This window comes from Glandiceps talaboti, chromosome 11, assembly GCF_964340395.1.
Source record: "Glandiceps talaboti chromosome 11, keGlaTala1.1, whole genome shotgun sequence".
NCBI lineage: Eukaryota > Metazoa > Hemichordata > Enteropneusta > Spengelidae > Glandiceps > Glandiceps talaboti.
In genome coordinates this window covers 15,912,628-15,933,237 of record NC_135559.1, presented here as the reverse complement: position 1 = coordinate 15,933,237, position 20,610 = coordinate 15,912,628, and the positions used below count along the sequence as shown (strand labels likewise).

Here is a 20,610-nt window from a genome sequence, read left to right as displayed (position 1 = left end):
TAAATACTCATCTAGAATATTATCCATCATTTTGTGTTGCATCCTCGTAACCAGATACATTTGAGTTTGAAAATTAAAAAAAACATGGAATAATCTTATATGATCTTAAACCAACATACATCATTATTCATATAGATATCAGTTTTAATCCCACCAAACTGTATTTCTGTACTTGTATTTCTTGCAAATCCTTTGATATTAGGTAAACCATTTTGAATAGATCGAACAAATTAATATAACTGGCGTTAAAACCATCTTTTTCATCAAAAATGGCAACATTCTACAAAATGTAACCCATACATATACTGTATTGGCCTCACAAACCATAACTCAAAGCTTGTCGTTTTGTGATTGACACATTCACCAATTTATCATGTGCGAGAAAGACCTGCAAAAACAGCATGCATCATATAACTTGCTAGTTTATAATATGTATAATTCATTCCCAAATTTTTTAGTGTGTAGACCGGCGCCACCATGATTATTCTTAATGCCAAAGTGACTACCATGTTCATAGCCACAGTACATTTGTAACTTACACATGTTCTGCTTCATGATCAGAAAGCCAGCATAATTTTTCATTAGTTTCTCATACATGGAAATTTTGAAAAAAATGTTCGGTGGTGTACTTGTTTATATGGTTTGGGCTGTGTTGAGAAGGACCATAAAGTAAGGGAACAGTGGCCATCAATTGATTGTTTGATCGAGAGTTTGATTGCTTGCTCGATCGATTGATTGAGACAGACACAGGGAGACAGGCAAACAGACAGATGTACACAGAAAGATTGAGACAAGACAGACAGACAATGTACTACATGTAATATGTGACACTACAATGTATGCAGTGACTGCAAACTCTCTTTTATCACTCTGTTTATAATTATTATATTACTTCTGCAAATACAGCTGGCATTGTTCGTAGGTTTAATTTTCAACAGATGATCATGAAATACAGCATGCTGTTCAAAGTTAATGGACTGTCATTTGTGACAGAGGTGACAAAAAATGAAATCATCAGAATAACCATATCTTGCTATGGAATGCAACCAGAGAAAAAAAAATTGTTAAAGTGAAATACAGTGATTATGTAATATCATACACTAGAAAGATGTCAACAGAACTGTCAGGAAAGGAGAAACATAGAAAAAAATATGAATGTCCACATTGAAGGTATCTGGGAGTGTCAGTGAACTCGTTTGGCAGGTGAATATAGGCCATTTCAAATGGATTTCAACAGAGTGCCATTATGTCTACTTTCTCAATGGAAAATTGTAATAGGCATCCATACACTGTACATACATGTACACACCTTATGTGTGTTTGTATGTGAAAGCGTGTGCACTGGACTTGGCCAATTGTCTCAGTCATATTCTCAGACCTCATTGTTACCATGGAAACTCACAATTATTGACAGACTGTCTGAATACAAAGAATAGCTTGAAAGCGATATAGTCTTCACCCTTTTCAGGAATGTTTGTTTAGTGAATACGTGTAGAATTCATTTGTTTATTTTTTTTTTTTACAATGATCATATACCTCTTCAAACACTGACAACAACTTGTGACAACCAAATAATATAAACTTGATTCATCGTATTTAGTTAAAGAAAATAATTGGTGCTGATTTGATCAAAACTAAGATTTTATGCAAATATTGGCCAGGACTACTTTTGTGAACTGTTGACTGACAGTCTACCTGTATAGACTTATTTTTTTGCCGACGAATAATTTGCGAAGGAATCGATGTTGGATGATATTTATGCAGACAGGCAACCTGGAATGCAAATAACAGCCACAAGATTGCCTTCTAATGAAATTGTAAGTGTAATTTTGTGTCTCCCCAGGCAGTTTCTTCTCGGGAGGTTTATTGAATCTTATGATTGTACATCTAAATGTCATTTCAAGGTCATTCCGTTGATTTGATGCAATGTCAAAAAAAGTAGACTTTGGGTTTGTCTCCCTCGAGGAATCTGATTAAAATATAATAATTTGTAGATTGTGCATTGTTAAGGGTTAATGAAATGTGGTGTGTGGATGCTAAAGACAATAATACATAATAGTCCACAGATGAGAAAACTGTAGAACAGTACACCCCAGGCCTAAAAAAAAATTGTGTGGTTCCAATTATGCTAAAGTTTAGAATAGGCAGATTTTTTATTTTAATTACAACATTTTTTTTTCATGTGTGAGTATCTAGTTCAGGTAGTTATGTTTTCCAAATGGGCTCTGTTATTTATTTCTTCCTATCAGATGTACAGCCATTACAGATTGGAAGAACAGTTTTATATTGTCTTTGGAAGTTGTTGTCAGTTTCCACATCCACTATTTCTCACAAGCCTTCACAGTTTTGCAATTTTATTAATTTTTTTCTCGAATACATAAAAAGTGTTTAGGGTCGTCAGTGAAAACTAGAAGGGGTTGGGTAACCGGAACCAAACTATTTTTTTAGGCTGTATTGAAAATCAGCTCATAAAAATATTGATACAAAAATTTGACAAGTATGACACAATGGCTATACTTACATGTACAATATGCAAATGATATGCTAATTATGCATACATGAACATGTTTATGCAAATTAGCTACTGTGTTCTGACAGGTTCAAACCAGTTTAATTGTCAAAAAACAGATAAATCTAATGGACCCCAGACCCTGCCTCTACTTTTTTGACATCTTTTTTTTTTTTTTTTTTTTTTTTTTTCTTAATTTTTTTTGTGCTGGGAATTCCTCCCAGTGATTTTCTGTTATGCAGACAAATACAAACAAACAAACAAACACACACACACACACACACACAAATGCTACAGAGACATCTGTTTTTGATATCTTAATAATTGAGGTAAATTTTAACATTCAAGTAGTCAAATTACCCAATAGTGTTTTTGATAAATTTATGAATAATAAAATTGTACCTTTTACATACTTCCAATTACTACCTTTTTTCCTAATAATCACAGCAAAATCATCTGTATGGTATTGAAATATAATTTATTAGTCCATGTTTTTTTCTTTCATGATAAACTTACAATGTATTAAAGTGTGACCTTTGTTCAATATCAAATACTGTAACCTGAAAATTTTTACTAAAGACATATTTTCACATATTTTGCAGGATAACAAAAATGCAAAAGTAAGTCGAAAATATATTCTTCTGTACATAAACACAATATACCAGCCTGGTAATTAGTAATAATTAGTCTTTGAGAACTAGCTGAAGACTGTGAGTGCAAAATTTCCTAGGAGCAGAAAAGGATTTATTGCAGTTTTGTTGCTTACTTATAATTATATGGACCATGCAAAATAGGATACACTCCTCAGGTACATTGTATATCTATTTTGTACAACTTGGAAAGAGGGGTGGGGGGTGGGGGTGGGGGTGGGGGGGTGGAGTTACACTGCTGTGTAGGGGTTTCTGTTTGACAATGACTTGCATTGGAATGCATTGTTTTGGTAAACGTACTATACATTTGTATGGTGTTAATGTGAGAATCAGAGATTGAATGTCAATATGTCACATTAGGTATTTAGATAACTGTTGTATAACTATACCATAGTAAAGGTTGAGTTGATTAACAAATAAAGATGGGATACCAGAGATCTCAAATCTTCTTTAAAAAAATGGAACTGAAATTATCCAAAAAAATGAGTTAAATTATGGTTAAAGTTTGAAGAAGTTAAAATAGATTGAATGTACTACTGTAACAATACTTTGTCTACAAATGTAGTTACTATGTGTTGGGCTTGATTTTCTAAGATCTCTCTTTTTCTTCATGTATAGTCAATTGAACCGTCTACTGAAAATCTTGCTAAATCTCCTGCTGGGGAAAGGGTGAACAGTACATGTCAGTAGAAATCTATCACACAGTAACAGGTGGTTGTAGTTGGTTACTTCCTTTAGTTTACAACAAACTCAACTGTCACTTTGAAAGTAAGTCATGTGAGAATGCAATAACGTCATCATGTTGACATCAATGCTTCAATAGCATTAAACTACCACTGTTGGTGGTAAGAACAGAATGTTGCACTAGAGAAAGTCATTTTTACTATACGGTGGTGAAAACTGAGCCCAATGTATTATGTATAGCAACTAGACTAAACTCCATAAAACTGAAAACTACAAATGCACTGTTTAAAGAAACAATAAATATTTTGAAAAAAAAGCCTGCTGTGGTATAAAACTAGTCAGATTAAATGTTTTTTGTACTTGTTTATCAAAGTATAATTGTTATTATATGGACGCGTAAAGTGTGTCCGATATTACTATTTCAGTGAAGTTGATTTGATCTTATCTACAGATATGTATATACATGTATGAGGTGTATATGTAGAAATAGAATAAATTATCTAGAACACGCTACACACTTATTACCTCAAATCTGAAAACTTGGGAACAGGGAAAAGAATTGTACAAATACACTCACTTGACAAATAATTAAGGTGATGAAATGCTTCAGGTGACGTGAGAGGTAAAATGTACTATGAATAGAAAGTGGTCATATGGCAACAGACATTGGTGAAATGATTCAAATGACATGAGAGGTAAAGTACACTCCATTTAGAAAGTGGTCATATAGCAACAGACATTGGTGTTTGTTTTCCATTAAAGGAGAAGTGGTAGATGTTTGTGTTGTTATTTTATACACACCTTGTTGGTTCAATAAGTAGATCTAAATTGATTTTTGGGTCAGGGTTGCTGGAGAAATCAATAGACTACGATTGGAATGAATCTATTGTACCAACAGTAGAAATTAAGTAATCAATACAGCAACTATCCAAGCCAAGTCTTTCAGTACTTGTAGCTCAATTAGACCTCCATGGCTGACATATTTAGAAAAAACATTCAACTCCTGAAAACTGTGCTGTCTGTATTTCAGGCGAATGGTGTTGCTTCATACAATGTCAAAGAAACGTACAGTTATAGTTTAGATACAGTACAGTACATGGGAGCGATGTCTGTTTAATTGCAATGGCGACATGCAATGGATTGAATGCCTGTAATTAGATGGTATTGTCCACCTTGTGTTCCCTTGGGTGTTTTCACATAGTTTTCTCCTCTGTTAACCATACTGTACAGCTTGAAAACAAAAGACAAAAATCCACCAATGATTAGCACAGAAGAACTTCAACTCTCATTAAAAACAAAAGAATGATGTTGAGGTCGTAGGTCATCAGACAAATGTTTTGAAATTGAGTAACTAATATAAAGGGAATCTAAAACAGGAATCCCCCAGGAAATTTTTAAAGCTTACTGGGATTGTTTAGTCCCAAGATTTTTAGAAACAAAAGGTACACTAACAGACACTGATGTAATTCTTAGAATTTAGTATGCATATTGTACACAAATTTTAGATTACCAATGCCTTTGTCTTCTTGATGCTGAACTTTTCAACTATACATTGCAGCCTGTATATTACTTGCTCAGTTAGCATTGACAGGGTGACTTACTTTTTTTTAGCTCCGCTGTCAGCGAAAGCTGAAAGCGTAGCTTTAGGTATAGGTGGGTATTGAGGTATAGAGAGTAGAGTGAATCATAGGTGTCTGTCAAACTTTTATATTTTCATTATTTTCTCCGGAAGTGACAGTCAGTATTCTTAGGTATTTGGTGTGCATGTTCCCTGGGGGGAGGCTATTCAGATTTGTTCATGCCAAGTTGATCTGTGCCATTTTCAATTTTTTATGATTTTTTTTCATAAAATGTCATTTTCATCAACTCCTTGAAAACCTCTTATTAGATTGCTTTGATATCTGGCGTGTTGATGCGCAGGGGGTAGCTTACTCAGATTTGTTAATTTCAAGTCAGCACATCCTCATTTTTATTTTTTATGATTTTTTTTTTGTAATTTGAAAAAAAAATGAATATGTTAATGAGCATAATGACCGACGCCATATTGGAAATCAGTCGACGAGACTTTAAGTAAACTGCCACTTTTCAAAAGACACTATTGACGTCAAACAAGCAATGTAATATGTGCTAAAGTCATAATTCTACGCATTGGGCGCCCAAATGACAAGCGTTTGTTCGAAACAGGGTTGTAAACTTCAAATCCAATTCTGCACCCTTCTACATAATCAGCCAGTCCGCAACATCCTCATTTGCATACTCTATCCTGATTCGACCAGAAGCTGAAGGTGACCTCATTCGACCGAGCGATTTTCCACAGCAAGTATCTTGAGTATCAACACAGGACGTTCTTGGTACTCACTAAAATCACACTTCAGACCCACTATAAAAGTGTGATGTTTTCAGATAACATGTAACTTGTGGTTAATTCTATATTGTCGTGCAATTTGGAATGACAGTGAACCAGAATTCAGACAACTTGCGTAAGGAAGGGCATGCCAGGCATGCGGTTGAAGTTATGGCCGACAGTTCACATGTAAAGTTAAACGACATGAACGTGTCTTGCCTTTCCAAAATGCAAATATTTGGCAAGTAAAAATAATTAAAATAATTACAACTTTAATTTGGCTTCAGACTTTGCATTATGTTTTGCGTATCTTTCCCCGTTTTACATGTAAATCCGAAAAGGTTCTCTCTCATCATGTCATCAGTGTCAGTGATCATACCGCGCGGGGTAGTCCTCGGGTGCACGAGTCTGTATTACTGACTTGACTCTAAACACCGGAGGGGAGGGACAATTGTCAGAATCGAGTCCCGAATTCCTCCGTATGCAAGCAGGACTACGCGCGGGGCTGCTTTGAGTACGAGCGAAGTGAGGCATGTTGAGGTATTTTGTTGAGAATTATAAATATTGCGAAATGTCAAGTACAAGGTTTAAATACAATGGAATGATGAAAAAAATGGCAGAGTCTGCTGACAGGCGCCGGTCACAAGAAACACTGTGAATTAAAACATATCAGACGATGTGTGTATTAATCGCCGACAATCCACCCGTATGCACGAGGGACTAACCCGGAAGCAAGTCGTTGTCAGCCATACGTTACAGTGGTAACATCGTCCGAGAAATCGCTGCGTTCAGAGTGTCATTATTCACAGAATTGTTGTTTTCTAGTGAAAACCCGTCTTGAATTGTACAACTCCAACAAATGAAGACATGTCAAGTTATATTTTGAAAGTTGTATCGCTAGTTTGAGACGATTTTCTCACGTACTATAGTACTATCGAGGCTTACTTGGAAGTAGTAGGACCTTACTCCAGTTCATCGGGAAGTTTAGCCAGTCCGATAATTCTTTCTGGTTTAGTTTACAACACTTTTGATCACGCAGATTTTGTTGTTGTGATGAAAAGAAATAAAAAAAGATCATTTCAACCATTTCGTTGTGTTTTCTTTGTGAAAGGTAACCGAACATGAACGAGTGTTACCACTGTAACGTATGGCTGAGAATGACTCTCTTCCGGGTACTTGAGATTGTCGCCGTACGGAAACTAAGATGGCGATTAATACATTTCTTCCCTATATATATCTACCACAACTAGTACAAGTTGAATGTTGTTGACTTTGTAAATTTGTTAGAAAATTGAAATTCAAATTGCCTCAAAATTATTTTAGATCCCTATCCCTAGTTTATTTCATTCATCATTAAAATTTTCCAGGGTTACAGCTGTAAGACACTGGAATTATTTATAGCCAACCTCAAAATCCTCTTTTTTTCTTTTTCTTGTGTGCATTTCCCAGTCATTTTTTTCTGAAATTTTGTGCAATTTTTCATAACAGTAGATTTTTGTTATAAAATGGTGACTATGGTATAAAAGTACAATACATTACCAACTTCTGTGTAAAATGTGTTTTATAGTGAGACATCATATGAAACCACTAACCACTTTATTGCATCGCTAAAACAAAACTGCATAGTGAAGAGCTGAAGACCTGAACCACTTCTACATGTCACCAAAATAAAAAATTAAATTAAAAAAAACAACAGCGGAGCTATTCTGACCGATAGGTCGCTTGTTTCTCTTTCTAATTGCCTGATCAACCCTTTATATTTTGAATCTGACAAAGTTTTCAACAGCAAAAAATAATGCCCTCTATGGCTTAATCAGGAAAACAGGTATCACTGGTGATAAAATAATGCCGCCATAAATCAATATCATGGTGAACAAAATGTTTTATTGCTGAAATTTTGTACCTTTATCAACTTAAATGTGAGATTTTGATTGTACTGTCTGAAGACCAAGGCAACCTAGTCTAGTTCCTTTACGGTATTGTTGCGATTTACACCTCTACTCAACGTGGTTTAATTAGAAACCACATTGGCATCCAGACTAAGGCAACCAAAGTTAAAACATGATTGATTTTAAGCACCACAAAGATTCCCCCCCCCCCCCCCCCCCCCATATTACAGTGAGAAACGAATGAAATTACTCTTGCCAACATTTTATGGCCAAAAGTGCTTTGGTGTGCTGAATTTGTGAATGCAAGTTAAATTTAATGTAGTAGTGATGAAACAGATCATGTCTTATCATATTCCTCAATCGCTACAATTCTGTCATTTAAAATATAGCATTACACCGTTACTAGACTGACTAATTCATCATGTTTGCACTTCATGTTCAGTGCAAACAACGACAGAATCTTTCAGTCTACATAATTACATGTACTTTTGAAGTCATAAAAAACTAATTCTGCATCGTGAAAGTAACTAATCTGTGTTTTTGGCTAAGCATCAAATTCGTGAGTGAAATAAAGTATTAAGATTTACATGTTGTAATATCCCTGATAGAAGTACTTCAGAAATTTATATTAAAACACGAATCATTCACTGCAATCAATTGTTATAATGTATGTAGTAATAATCCAATATTTGGCAAGCTATCAAATTTTGTCTTAGATTCACCGAAATACTTTCATCACCAAAACACTCAACATCTGTATTGAGGCACAGATATACCGTAATAGCTAGTTCATATTGTTAAAAATTCATTAGTCTAAGAATCAGAGCGTGCATGATTCATTACCAAAATTTCTGAATTAATCTTGAAATTACCATTTTATCGTATGACCCTATATATTCATATACTGCAAGCGGGATTTACACTAACAGTGTACATGTTATGTTACAACTGCTGACATCAGACCATTGACCGAATGGAACCTGTTACAAACAGGAATAGTAAACGTCTGAATTTGATTAATAACACTTGGCACAGCAAATATGAAATACAGAGACTTGTATTACATTCAATAATTTGATAAGAACAGTTTTATGGCCGCTTTACTTAATAGTTCACTGTCACAAACAATTTCCTGTTCCCCTGGTACTTCATGTACACATAAAGAGGCCATAAAACTGTTCTTATCAAACCATGGTGTACAATACAAGTCTCTGCTGTTCCAACATGCTTTGCTAAGTGTTATTAATCCAATTCATTTGTTTACTGTCCCTGTTTGTAACACTAACAGGTTCTCGTCTTCCACGATCTGATGTCAGCAGTTGTACATATATATCGCAAGTCAAATTGAGTGCAAGCATTTGTTGTAATATACTCAAGGAAAATCGTCAGTCCAAGAATCAGAGAGTACACATGCTTTATAGCCAAAATTCTGAATTTATTTGACAATTGAAATTTTACTTTATGATTATACAGTGTACATGTACCAGTACTACATACTACACGTACACACAATGTTACTCTGTCTCTACTTCCTATACGGTATCATTACCATTTACACCTCCACTCACTAGTCTAGTTCCTATACGGTATCATTACCATTTACCGCTCCACTCACATAGTCAAGTCTAGTTCCTATCCTATCATTACCATTTACATGTACACCTCCACTCACTAGTCTACTTCCTATACGTATACGGTATCATTACCATTTACACCTCCACTCACTAGTCTACTTCCTATACGTATACAGTATCATTACCATTTACACCTCCACTCACAGGCTACTTCCTATACAGTATCATTACCATTTACACCTCCACTCACATAGTCTAGTTCCTATACGGTATCATTACCATTTACACCTCCACTCACATAGTCTAGTTCCTATACAGTATCATTACCATTTACACCTCCACTCACAGGCTACTTCCTATACAGTATCATTACCATTTACACCTCCACTCACATAGTCTAGTTCCTATACGGTATCATTACCATTTACACCTCCACTCACATAGTCTAGTTCCTATACAGTATCGTTACCATTTACACCTCCACTCACATAGTCTAGTTCCTATACGGTATCATTACCATTTACACCTCCACTCACGTAGTCTAGTTCCTATACGGTATCATTACCATTTACACCTCCACTCACAGGCTACTTCCTATACAGTATCATTACCATTTACACCTCCACTCACATAGTCTAGTTCCTATACGGTATCATTACCATTTACACCTCCACTCACATAGTCTAGTTCCTATACGGTATCATTACCGTTTACACCTCCACTCACATAGTCTAGTTCCTATACGGTATCATTACCATTTACACCTCCACTCACGTAGTCTAGTTCCTATACGGTATCATTACCATTTACACCTCCACTCACTAGTCTACTTCCTATACAGTATCGTTACCATTTACACCTCCACTCACTAGTCTAGTTCCTATACGGTATCATTACCATTTACACCTCCACTCACATAGTCTAGTTCCTATACGGTATCATTACCATTTACACCTTCACTCCCATAGTCTAGTTCCTATACAGTATCATTATCATTTACACCTCCACTCACATAGTCTAGTTCCTATACAGTATCATTACCATTTACACCTCCACTCACTAGTCTACTTCCTATACGGTATCATTACCATTTTACACCTTCACTCACATAGTCTAGTTCCTATACGGTATCATTACCATTTACACCTCCACTCACATAGTCTAGTTCCTATACAGTATCATTACCATTTACACCTCCACTCACTAGTCTACTTCCTATACGGTATCATTACCATTTTACACCTCCACTCACAATATAATCAAAGTTGTTACTCTAGAAGTCCTGAGATGCATGAGATGTAATAAAAAAAAATATTTCCCCATTCAAATTCTTGAGCATCAGTATATGTTCATACACAGTCTGGACCATCATCTCGTTTGGTTAATTATCAAACTGGGTGAAAATAAGGAAAGTGTTATTCACAACCGAACCTTTCAGAAATTTATCTTTAGTTCAAATTATTAAATTTATATAAATGTACATGTATACATTGTATACACACCATACATTTTTCTGGAAACTTAAATTATTTAGTGTGCATGCAGAGAGATTGAAAATCATTTATTTGGCAAATGTTCAAATTTGATAGAAGAATTGCAAATACCTTTCATATTCCAAAACACTCTAGACATTTTGCAACATAAATAATAGAGCACACAGATATAAATATGCCGATACTAAAATTTAGTATTAAAAGTTCTTTGTCGTAACAGAAACATTGTAGTGCGATTTGTATGGCATGGGTATGTTTATTCTAGGTTTAAAATTTCATAAAGTTCTTTATAGTAACGGAGATATTGTGGGTGCGATTTGTATGTCGTGTGTTGATCTATTAAGCAAAGCACATGTATGACCTTCTCTGTAAGTGAGTAATGTTTTATTGATGATGCAAGATGATTTAATTAGAAATATATAAGGTGTTAATGGAAAACTTCTATACATTGTACTCAGCAATACAAGGCATATTAAGAATGTTCCGTTTCTAGTCAACGGTGTAATGTACTACATGTTTTTGTAGGAAATGTATTAACCCATAGCATGAAGTTGCGACTAAAGGTGTTATAGTTTCGAGAATATGTGACGATTTCAATATTTTTATGGTGATATACTGTGAAACTCGTATAACAGTGTCTTCATCTGCTGGTCTTCATAAACCAACGTGATGCATTGTATTAACTCATAGCATGAAGTTGCGACTACAGGTGTTATAGTTTCGAGAATATGTGACGATTTCAATATTTTTAAGGTGATATACTGTGAAACTCGTATAACAGTGTCTTCATCAGCTGGTCTTCATAAACCAACGTGATGCATGAAAAGCCATTTTTGTTACACATTACAAATTTGGAATGTTGCCACATGTATACTATGTTCTTTACTATGTGATTACTCAAAACAAAACTACAGTTAACTGCATTAGAATAATTCTGATCCAAAAACTACAAATGTCTGTTATTTGATGGCACACTGCCAGTACGGCAACTATTGTTTCTTCCTGCAGATGCAACCAAGCAGAGTTTCTACAGTAACAGCATTTGCACACTAGAATTAAAACTAGAAACAAATTTCTTCAATAATACTTTAAATCAGTAATTTTTTGTACTTTAATTTGAACATTGCTTATGGCTAAAATGTAAAATACATGTATTGCGTAATATGCAAAAGTATGACAATTTTGTGTTATCTCTGTTTGCTCTATATATCTGCAGTTTACTAGGCAGTTCGATTTTGAAAGTAAAGGTTCATGTGGACAGCTTTGTCATTAGCTTTTAAGTACTAAGAGGTCAACCACCAGGTGCCCTCTGCCACTGACGCACACAATTTCTAGTGATGCACCAAAATTAAGTGTTCCCCTATCTCTTACTATGTGGTGACCAGGGGCCCTCTAAGCCAGTTTTACACACTACTGACACACACAATTTCTAGTGATGCACCAAAATTTGGTGTTCCCCTATCTCTTACTATGTGGTGACTCACAAGAAATGCCAGTTTTTATAATTTTGACTCACAACAACAAAATTTGGCTATCATTAGAAGGCAACTATTCCTACCGTCTGCACTTAAGAAATCTGGGGTTTTACAAAATTTGAAATTTCATTTAATGATGAGATGGTTAGAATATGGAGAGGATGGTTTACAAAAGTAAACTAATTATGTACATTTATTCCAAAATATGCAAATTAGCTAATTAAATTGAATTGTACAGAAATTTGAATGTTAAACTTACAAGTTCAGCACAGCTATCACACCAAGTACACATGACAAAAACAATTATTATACATAAAACTGATATATTATGTAGGACTATTTCTTGCACAGAAACTGAAGATAATAAATAAAGGAATTCAAGATTAATTCTTATGAAACTGAAATAAATATGCAAAAAACATAAACATTCCAATTCTAAAACAACCACCAGTTGATTTTGTGATGAGGAGTATGTCTGATTTTTTGATGCCGTTAATTTTTTCGTGATATATTAATTGCTCCACTGGCAGGACTCCTACACCATGACATTGAGTCATGCTCTTATCCTTACAAAATGTATGAAGGCTCCAGTAGGAAGCCGGAATGTTGAAATAAAGATCTTAACAGTGGAAGTCATATCTTGCTTACTTGCAAACACATACTGTTTGTTTTCATTTTTATTTGATTTATCCTTGCTAGAAAGAATGAAATATTGACTTTTTATTTGTTACTAATTTATGACGCATTCTCTACACATTAATTAAAAGTGTGTACGTGATTCACCGAAACAAACACTTGAAGGTAACAAACTATGTTGTTGTCCTTCTCTGGTGACTGCTTAGTATAATCTAATCAACCTTACTATATCCCTGTACAAATCTTCTACATGCTTAACTTATCTTTTGGGGCAACTTCAAGTGAAAATGTCTTGGAGACTCTGGCAGATTTTATCCACTTAACGTCTTTAACAGAAGCACTGACCATGTGTAATTCCATACCTCTGAGTCTCTGTTTAACAATGTATAAACTCCAAAGGTTGCCAACACCACCACGGTACAGTCACTGTACTTTGGTGATGGGGTATCTCAGGAGAATTATTCTAAGGAGCATACCAGTTGGATTTCAACGTACTTGTGTGAACCGTGTATCGCAGGAAAAACATTCTATGGATCACAAAGGTTGTCAAATGTTTAGCGTTGGGTCATTAAACCAAAGCTATGTGTGCAGTCGCCCCTGTCTAACTATTATGACAAAGAACAATACTTGACCAAATCCCTGGTAGCCGCATTCACATTTATCACCAGACTGCAACCACAATAGAGGCCTCCTTTACTAGAACAATATGGGCATGATAGAGAACCATTAAAGTCCATTGTGATTATAACGGTTATGACGCTACTGTTCACCTTTTCAGTAACAATTACAAAAACTTGAGTTAGTGATTGATGTTACCTGTTATGTGTTGATTATTACCTTGGGGAAAGAATGAAAGGGAATGCATTGAAATAAAGATGAAGTGTATTTCACAAGGTGTTAGAGCGAGGTTTATGAAAGGTAGAAACTTGGCAGAAAAAATCGCTTTGTCGGACGTTCCTTTATGATTTTGGAATAGGCCCAAGGTAAACAAGCTACGAAAGTTACATTTGTGATACTATACTTAGAAAAAACACTGCATGTATTGAACTCTATATTATACTAGACTCAAACCAAGTTGTACACATTTGTACAGAAAATACAGAATTTATACCTACATGTAGGCTAGTGGTTCTACCTTATGAATGAATGTTTGCGACATTGATTTTGTGGAGCTTAAAATATGAGTCAGAATATTCGGAATTGCCATCCCACTCCCCACTCCCAATTTTTCCTAAATTATGCCTGCATAGGTATAATTTTCCTGATATATTTCTTCACGGAGTTGCAAAATACTTGTGACATGGCGGTTTGCCTTAGACTCATCTTTGACTGTATGATGACACTCCAGTGTTCTGCCGAGGCCGCGGCCTTGCGACATTGGCCCCCTAAAATTACAAATGGCGCAATAATTTTCCCACCTTGTGTCAATTTGGCGCATTCATTTTACGGCAGACACCTAAGTCCAGGGCAAGCCCCTGCTCTGGCCGGCGTCAATCCCACGAAAAGTATACTGTCTCCATAAGCGACAGTTTTGTTGACATCATATAAGATGCACTGACAACGCGCAGTTCTATTGTTAACATGCAAACAAATGGATTAATATGCAACAAAAAGATACAACTTTGATAAAACATAATCTTCAATTGAAACATTAGAGGGAGTAGATGAGACGCCGAAATGGACGTCTCTCTTCACATGTTTTGTCTACCGACGCATCGTCTCGACCTCTGACCTACTCACTGACGTGTGTGAAACACTGAACTTGCTACGGGAAATCGGAGCATCTCTCTGCCACATAAGCCTTAGGAAACCAAATTTTATGGGACAGGTTGTGATTTTCATTTGTTGATGGGTTAAATTAATGGAAACAAAAATGAGTACATGTGTATTTTGATCTCGACAAAGCTGTGTTAGGGGATCGTGTTGCATGATGTTGACAGTGACACATGTGAATGTTGGGCACTGAATCAATGAGTGATCACTGGCATAACCACTCGAGACGGCCGATGCATGTGCGCCCGGTCAGACATGAAGAATGAACTCAGAGATGAAATCAGAAAATAATTACAGTTGTATTTACAAAGCATCCTAACTTTGACGTTGTTGATAGTTTTAGTTCAAGATCTCTGAGTTTCAAGGACACCTAATGTCAGCTTTCCGTATCAAGTTTACAAATGCTAATGCTGTCATTTGATATAGGAGGACCAAATCATGTTACACAGCCAGTGATGGTAATTGATAAAAATAAATTATTTGAAAGTTTGTTTGACTGTATTATTTGTAAGTTTTTCGTTCACATTTTGTACTTTTTAAAGTCAGGGAGTTTATTTTCTTCAAAATGTTTTATTTTTAAACTCTTGTCATGAATTTGAAGAGGGAATGATAAACACAGCAGTGTAACAGTTGTAAAAATGAAACAAGTGGTTACAAGATTAGGATTTCTCAAATTTTTTATTCAATCATATGTTCACTAATTTTGAAGTTGTTCTTTGTCCTTGTCTGAGAAAAGGAATCATAAATTTGAGCACTGCTATTCATGATATTCAGATTAAAAATTGTGACTACCTGGCTGTCCAATCTTTCTAAACAATATATAATATACTCTGTTGAAATGACTTTAAATTACATAATTGTAATTGCCTTCTTTTTGTAAGGTGTAATGTGTAGTACACAATTTTCAAAAAATAGCTTACTGGGAACTGTTATTATGAATGGAATTTTTTTAAGTAGTTGGGTAATAGTCTATGTGTAATGGAATATCTCAGACCATGGTATCTCTATAGTGGTCTGAGGTAATATATATAATTTCATAGACAATAAATAATTGACCCCACTCCATGTCAAATGACCCCACTTTTTGCAACCAGGGGGCCTTTGTCCCCACTAGTTGGAAACCTTGGCAGAACACTGCACTCATACATGTACATTCCTCAGTTGAATGAAGTCTTTTCCACTTCCTTGGTGATGCATCATGTATCAGTAACTTGTATTTTGCTAATGGTAGAGACAGAGGGAGAGAGCAGTACAACATATAGGTTTAATGTTCCCAACATTTCACAGAAATGTACAGGAAAGCATTTTAGTAAAATGTACTATTATAGTATAATACTAATCATGTCAAAAACAAGTTATACATGTATTTGAGCCTCAAGAAGAAAAGGGACCACCTGTACGTTGTGTATATAATTTTTTTCCTAAACGAAATCTGGGTTAAAATAATAACCACTGGCATCTAGCTTCTCCTTTCAACTACATGTTGGTTTAACTTTAAGACAAGTAAAAAAGCCTCACATTGTCATGTCTGCATAGACAGTCCCTTCTGGGTTCTTAGGCCATGTCTGCATATATACATACAGACAAGTTAACTCATTTGAATAATTTGTAAGCCCAATTTTCACCTCTTCATCTCATTTCCATGTAAATTAACATTCATTTGTCAATATACAAATGTATATCCACATGTATGTAATGGGTGGATAAGGAAAAGGATTGATTGTATGTTTTATTATTCCTTTCAAGTTAAAGTTGATAATTGTAAGAGTAGGTAAGATCCTCTGTGGTGGAAAAGGTTCTTCGGCAAGTATGAAACTAAAATCACATGGAGATGCGATAACGTCATCGTGTAAATATGAATGCAGTCAGGGTTAAATTATAGATTTCTGTGGTAGAATAACAACTTTCCCTATACGTGAGTGGAGATGATCGTAGTAATTGTAACACGTCGTATAGGAACTAGACTACTAGTATAGACATGTAGTTGTGCCTTCTAAAGAAACATACATGTAGCTGTAAGACTGACTGTTATTTTTATCATCTAACATAAAACAGCGCCAATGCCGTAAAATATTTGTAACTGATCGTTGCACTCAGAACCAAGCTATAAAACCAACCTGTTGCATTATATGGGAGAATATAAACCATACACCACACATTGTGTTGTATTTACATCAGGAAATTATGACACTGGAATGAATAAACTGTAATTTAGCTTTGATTTTAAAGCAAACGTTTGTTCAAACAAAATCTATGGTAGATTGTAAGTTATATGCTGTAAATGTGTAATGTCTGATGTTACTCTTATCAACACAGATACAGAACTTATAGTGTTCACTGTTTACTTACAATACAGTTTCTTTTCATCCTTGTGACAAAAACTGAATAATGTAAAGTCCCATCTAGTATCACCACCCCCCACCTCCCCTCCAAAAGTCCAACACAGCTGATATGTACTAGAAAAGGGAGTTTGCTCACAATTAGCATTCCTTATACATCGCTAATTACATACACAATGTAAATGGAAAAGATTTTGTGATATTAAAATACTCACCAGTGAAATGAACTCAGAATATTTCATTGATGTAGACATACTTCTATGTATACATGCAGTCAGTTGCCAAATTAACGTCATACCGGTATACTCAAAAGAGTCAGAATAAAAATCCTAGCGAACACACAAAACTTTATTATCACATTTTTTAGAGATTATTTACTCGTACCACATACATGTATCAGTGAAATTAAAACCCGAGTGAATACATCATTGGATGGTATGCATGTGCACACACACACGCATGCACGCACGCACGCCCGCATGCACACACGCACACACACAGACACACAGACACACACACACACACACACACACACACACACAGTCAAACGTGAATTTAAAAACCAAAAGTTACACGACAGTACTTATTTCTGAATTTCAAACCCATCCAATATTAAAAAGTAATATCCTCATTAAATCAGTCAAACCTTCACAGCGCCTACTTACGTATAAATTAATATTTCCTTTGTTGCTGTTAATTATCATGAAGATTGACAGAAATTGCTGTCGTTTTCCTTTTTGTCAATTATTTATTGTGATAAAAAAAGTTAATTATTAATTTTTATATTCATGTGTGATTGTAAAATATTTATAAGTATACATAAAAATATGACTGATCATGATTTTCTGAGAGTTTATTTGATTTTTGGCCAATAATGGGTATGTGGTAGTCGGTTGTGATATATCAACTTATGTTTTGTAAAAATGTTTACCGTGTTAAAATTATTCCTTGTTAAAGTAAGTTCAGTGTTTAGCCAGTATGTTGTATCGCTGATCAGCTCAAGTTTGCTGCTTGTACATACATGCGTGTTTCCTTGAAAAAATATGTTGTTCAAGATTTTGAAATATTCAAATTGAGTTTTCGCTATGGCAGTGGTAGAGCTATAGTTTTGGCATACTGAAATTGTCTTTTTGTTCAAAGCAAGAACTGTTTAAAAGTAAATTATAGATCACATCATTACCAAAGATTTAATCAAATTGTGTACAATTACCATATGTGTTATCCAGTAATTTTTTGTTAATATGCAGATTATGCACGGTTTCATGTTAATTTGCATATATTTACATATTATGAATTGTACCACCAGCAAATTAGTGATGTAGTGATCATTATGAATTTAAATGTATTCGCTTATTTGTTACGTTGTATTTGCATACTGTGTTTACAAAGTTGCATGTTATTCATAAGTCTTGCATGTTGTTGTCACCTGTACATGTATTCTGAGTACAAAATTTAATGCATGATTTTGTCTTCTGTATACCTCTATCCCTGTCTCTGTGTGCAGTGTACCATATAATAGATACTAAGACTAAGAGTACTACCCCCAGAAAACCCCCTCTCAAACTTACCACCACTACTACTACTACTACTACTACTGCCTCCTCCTCCTCCCCATCAGGTCTCCCCAACCACCATCCACCTTCAATACTATCTTTCAACAAACCTCCAGAGTATTTAGAAGGTGTGAAGAACGACTGTGTGGTTCAACAAGAACAAGATAAATTAGAACGAGGTGCATCACCACAGTGGGTACATGGAGCTGCTAGTACACGTAATCACACCGGTGAATTCCCATTATTTACACATCAATACCTGTCAAGCAGTAAGGTAAGCAAATCTTGTTGTGTTACATTCATTATTTCCCCCAGTAGACAACACCCTGAGGGGCAGCGGATGTTACATTCATTATTTCCCCTTAGTAGACAACACCCTGAGGGGGGCTGTACCATGCTTAGTTTCATGTGACCATCCATGCACAGCCATACCTTTAACATCCATATGCCCCTGGCATTACATCTACTTTAAAATGATCAGTGGGGAGTGGGTAGTGATCTCTGCACAGCCATACCGTTAGCATCTTTACACCACTGGCATTACATCTACTTTATATGATCAGTGGGGAAGTCATAGTGATCTCTGCACAGCTAGCCATATCTTTAACATAATTATATAGGTGACTTGAATTACTTTACTACGATTGGTGGGGGTTGGACGGGGGGTGGTCATCAATGCACAGCCATACATGTATATAAAATGCCGCAAGTATGACATTTAGTATGATTGTTGTGGTCTAAAGGAGGGGGGGGGGGAGGCAGTCATCCATGCACAGCCATATTTTCAACATACAAAGGCTATACATGTAGTACTAGTAGTAGTACCATTCAGTTGGGGTGGGTAGGAAGGGGGGGGGGATTGAACACTACAATAGCCACTTTCTTGGCAGTGTATCTGTACCATGTATATGTATGTCACCAATAGTACATGAAAAGGGTATTGGCTTTTGCTACATATCCAGTATACATACAAATTGTGTAATTTACTAATCAACTTTTCTGAAAGACTCCAATATTTGAATCCAAACAACATTGTATTGTACTCTGGTACAGAGACATGATCCTATACCTCCCCTTGTCAACCAAGTGTTTACTGTGTACCTTTTTATCACCAGCAACATCAAAGTTATAGTCATCTTACATGTGTAGATTTGTAAAATTTATTTCTCTTTTCACCGTTTCTATGACAACAAAGCTCCAGTTGGAAATTTGCCAAGTAAATGTATAGTATATTGCTACACCATGTTCTGTGTTCCTTTTATTTTTCATTTGTAACATTCAATAACGAGCTGCTGTACACTGACGTGTTAGCTAAAGCCTGGAATGTAGACACAATGTAAGGGCTGGTACTGTAGTCAACAAAAATAAACTGACGACTGTTTTGCTGGCAAGAAATTGTTTAAAAACTCTCTGTTTCAACCGGTATACTTCCATCATTGGGCATGGAATTGTGAGTCTCATTCCCAGATATTACTGCTTGCTTTTCACATTTTACTGGCTAATTTTAAAATTAGCTACATCCCTGATAACACAAGAATGCCATGATACTAGTGAGGTGTTACATGTATATTACAAATACAAGTTCAATATAGTGTATTCTGGTGCTACCTCGACCGTTAGTCAGGGAGTCATTCATGAGCTACATGTACATTGTAAATTGTACATTAATGTTGTTGATCGTATAACCTCAA

At 35.4% G+C, this 20,610-nt stretch overlaps 1 protein-coding gene across 1 annotated transcript in view; it reads left to right on the top strand.

Moving 5' to 3' along the window:
* Nucleotides 1-20,610, top strand: part of LOC144442415 (uncharacterized) — a 39,654-nt gene that overhangs the window by 5,202 nt on the left and 13,842 nt on the right. Inside the window, exon 2 of the mRNA XM_078131758.1 lies at nt 18,985-19,193. Within this exon, the coding sequence (XP_077987884.1) occupies nt 18,985-19,193 (209 nt within the window). The remainder of the gene's footprint in view (nt 1-18,984; nt 19,194-20,610) is intronic.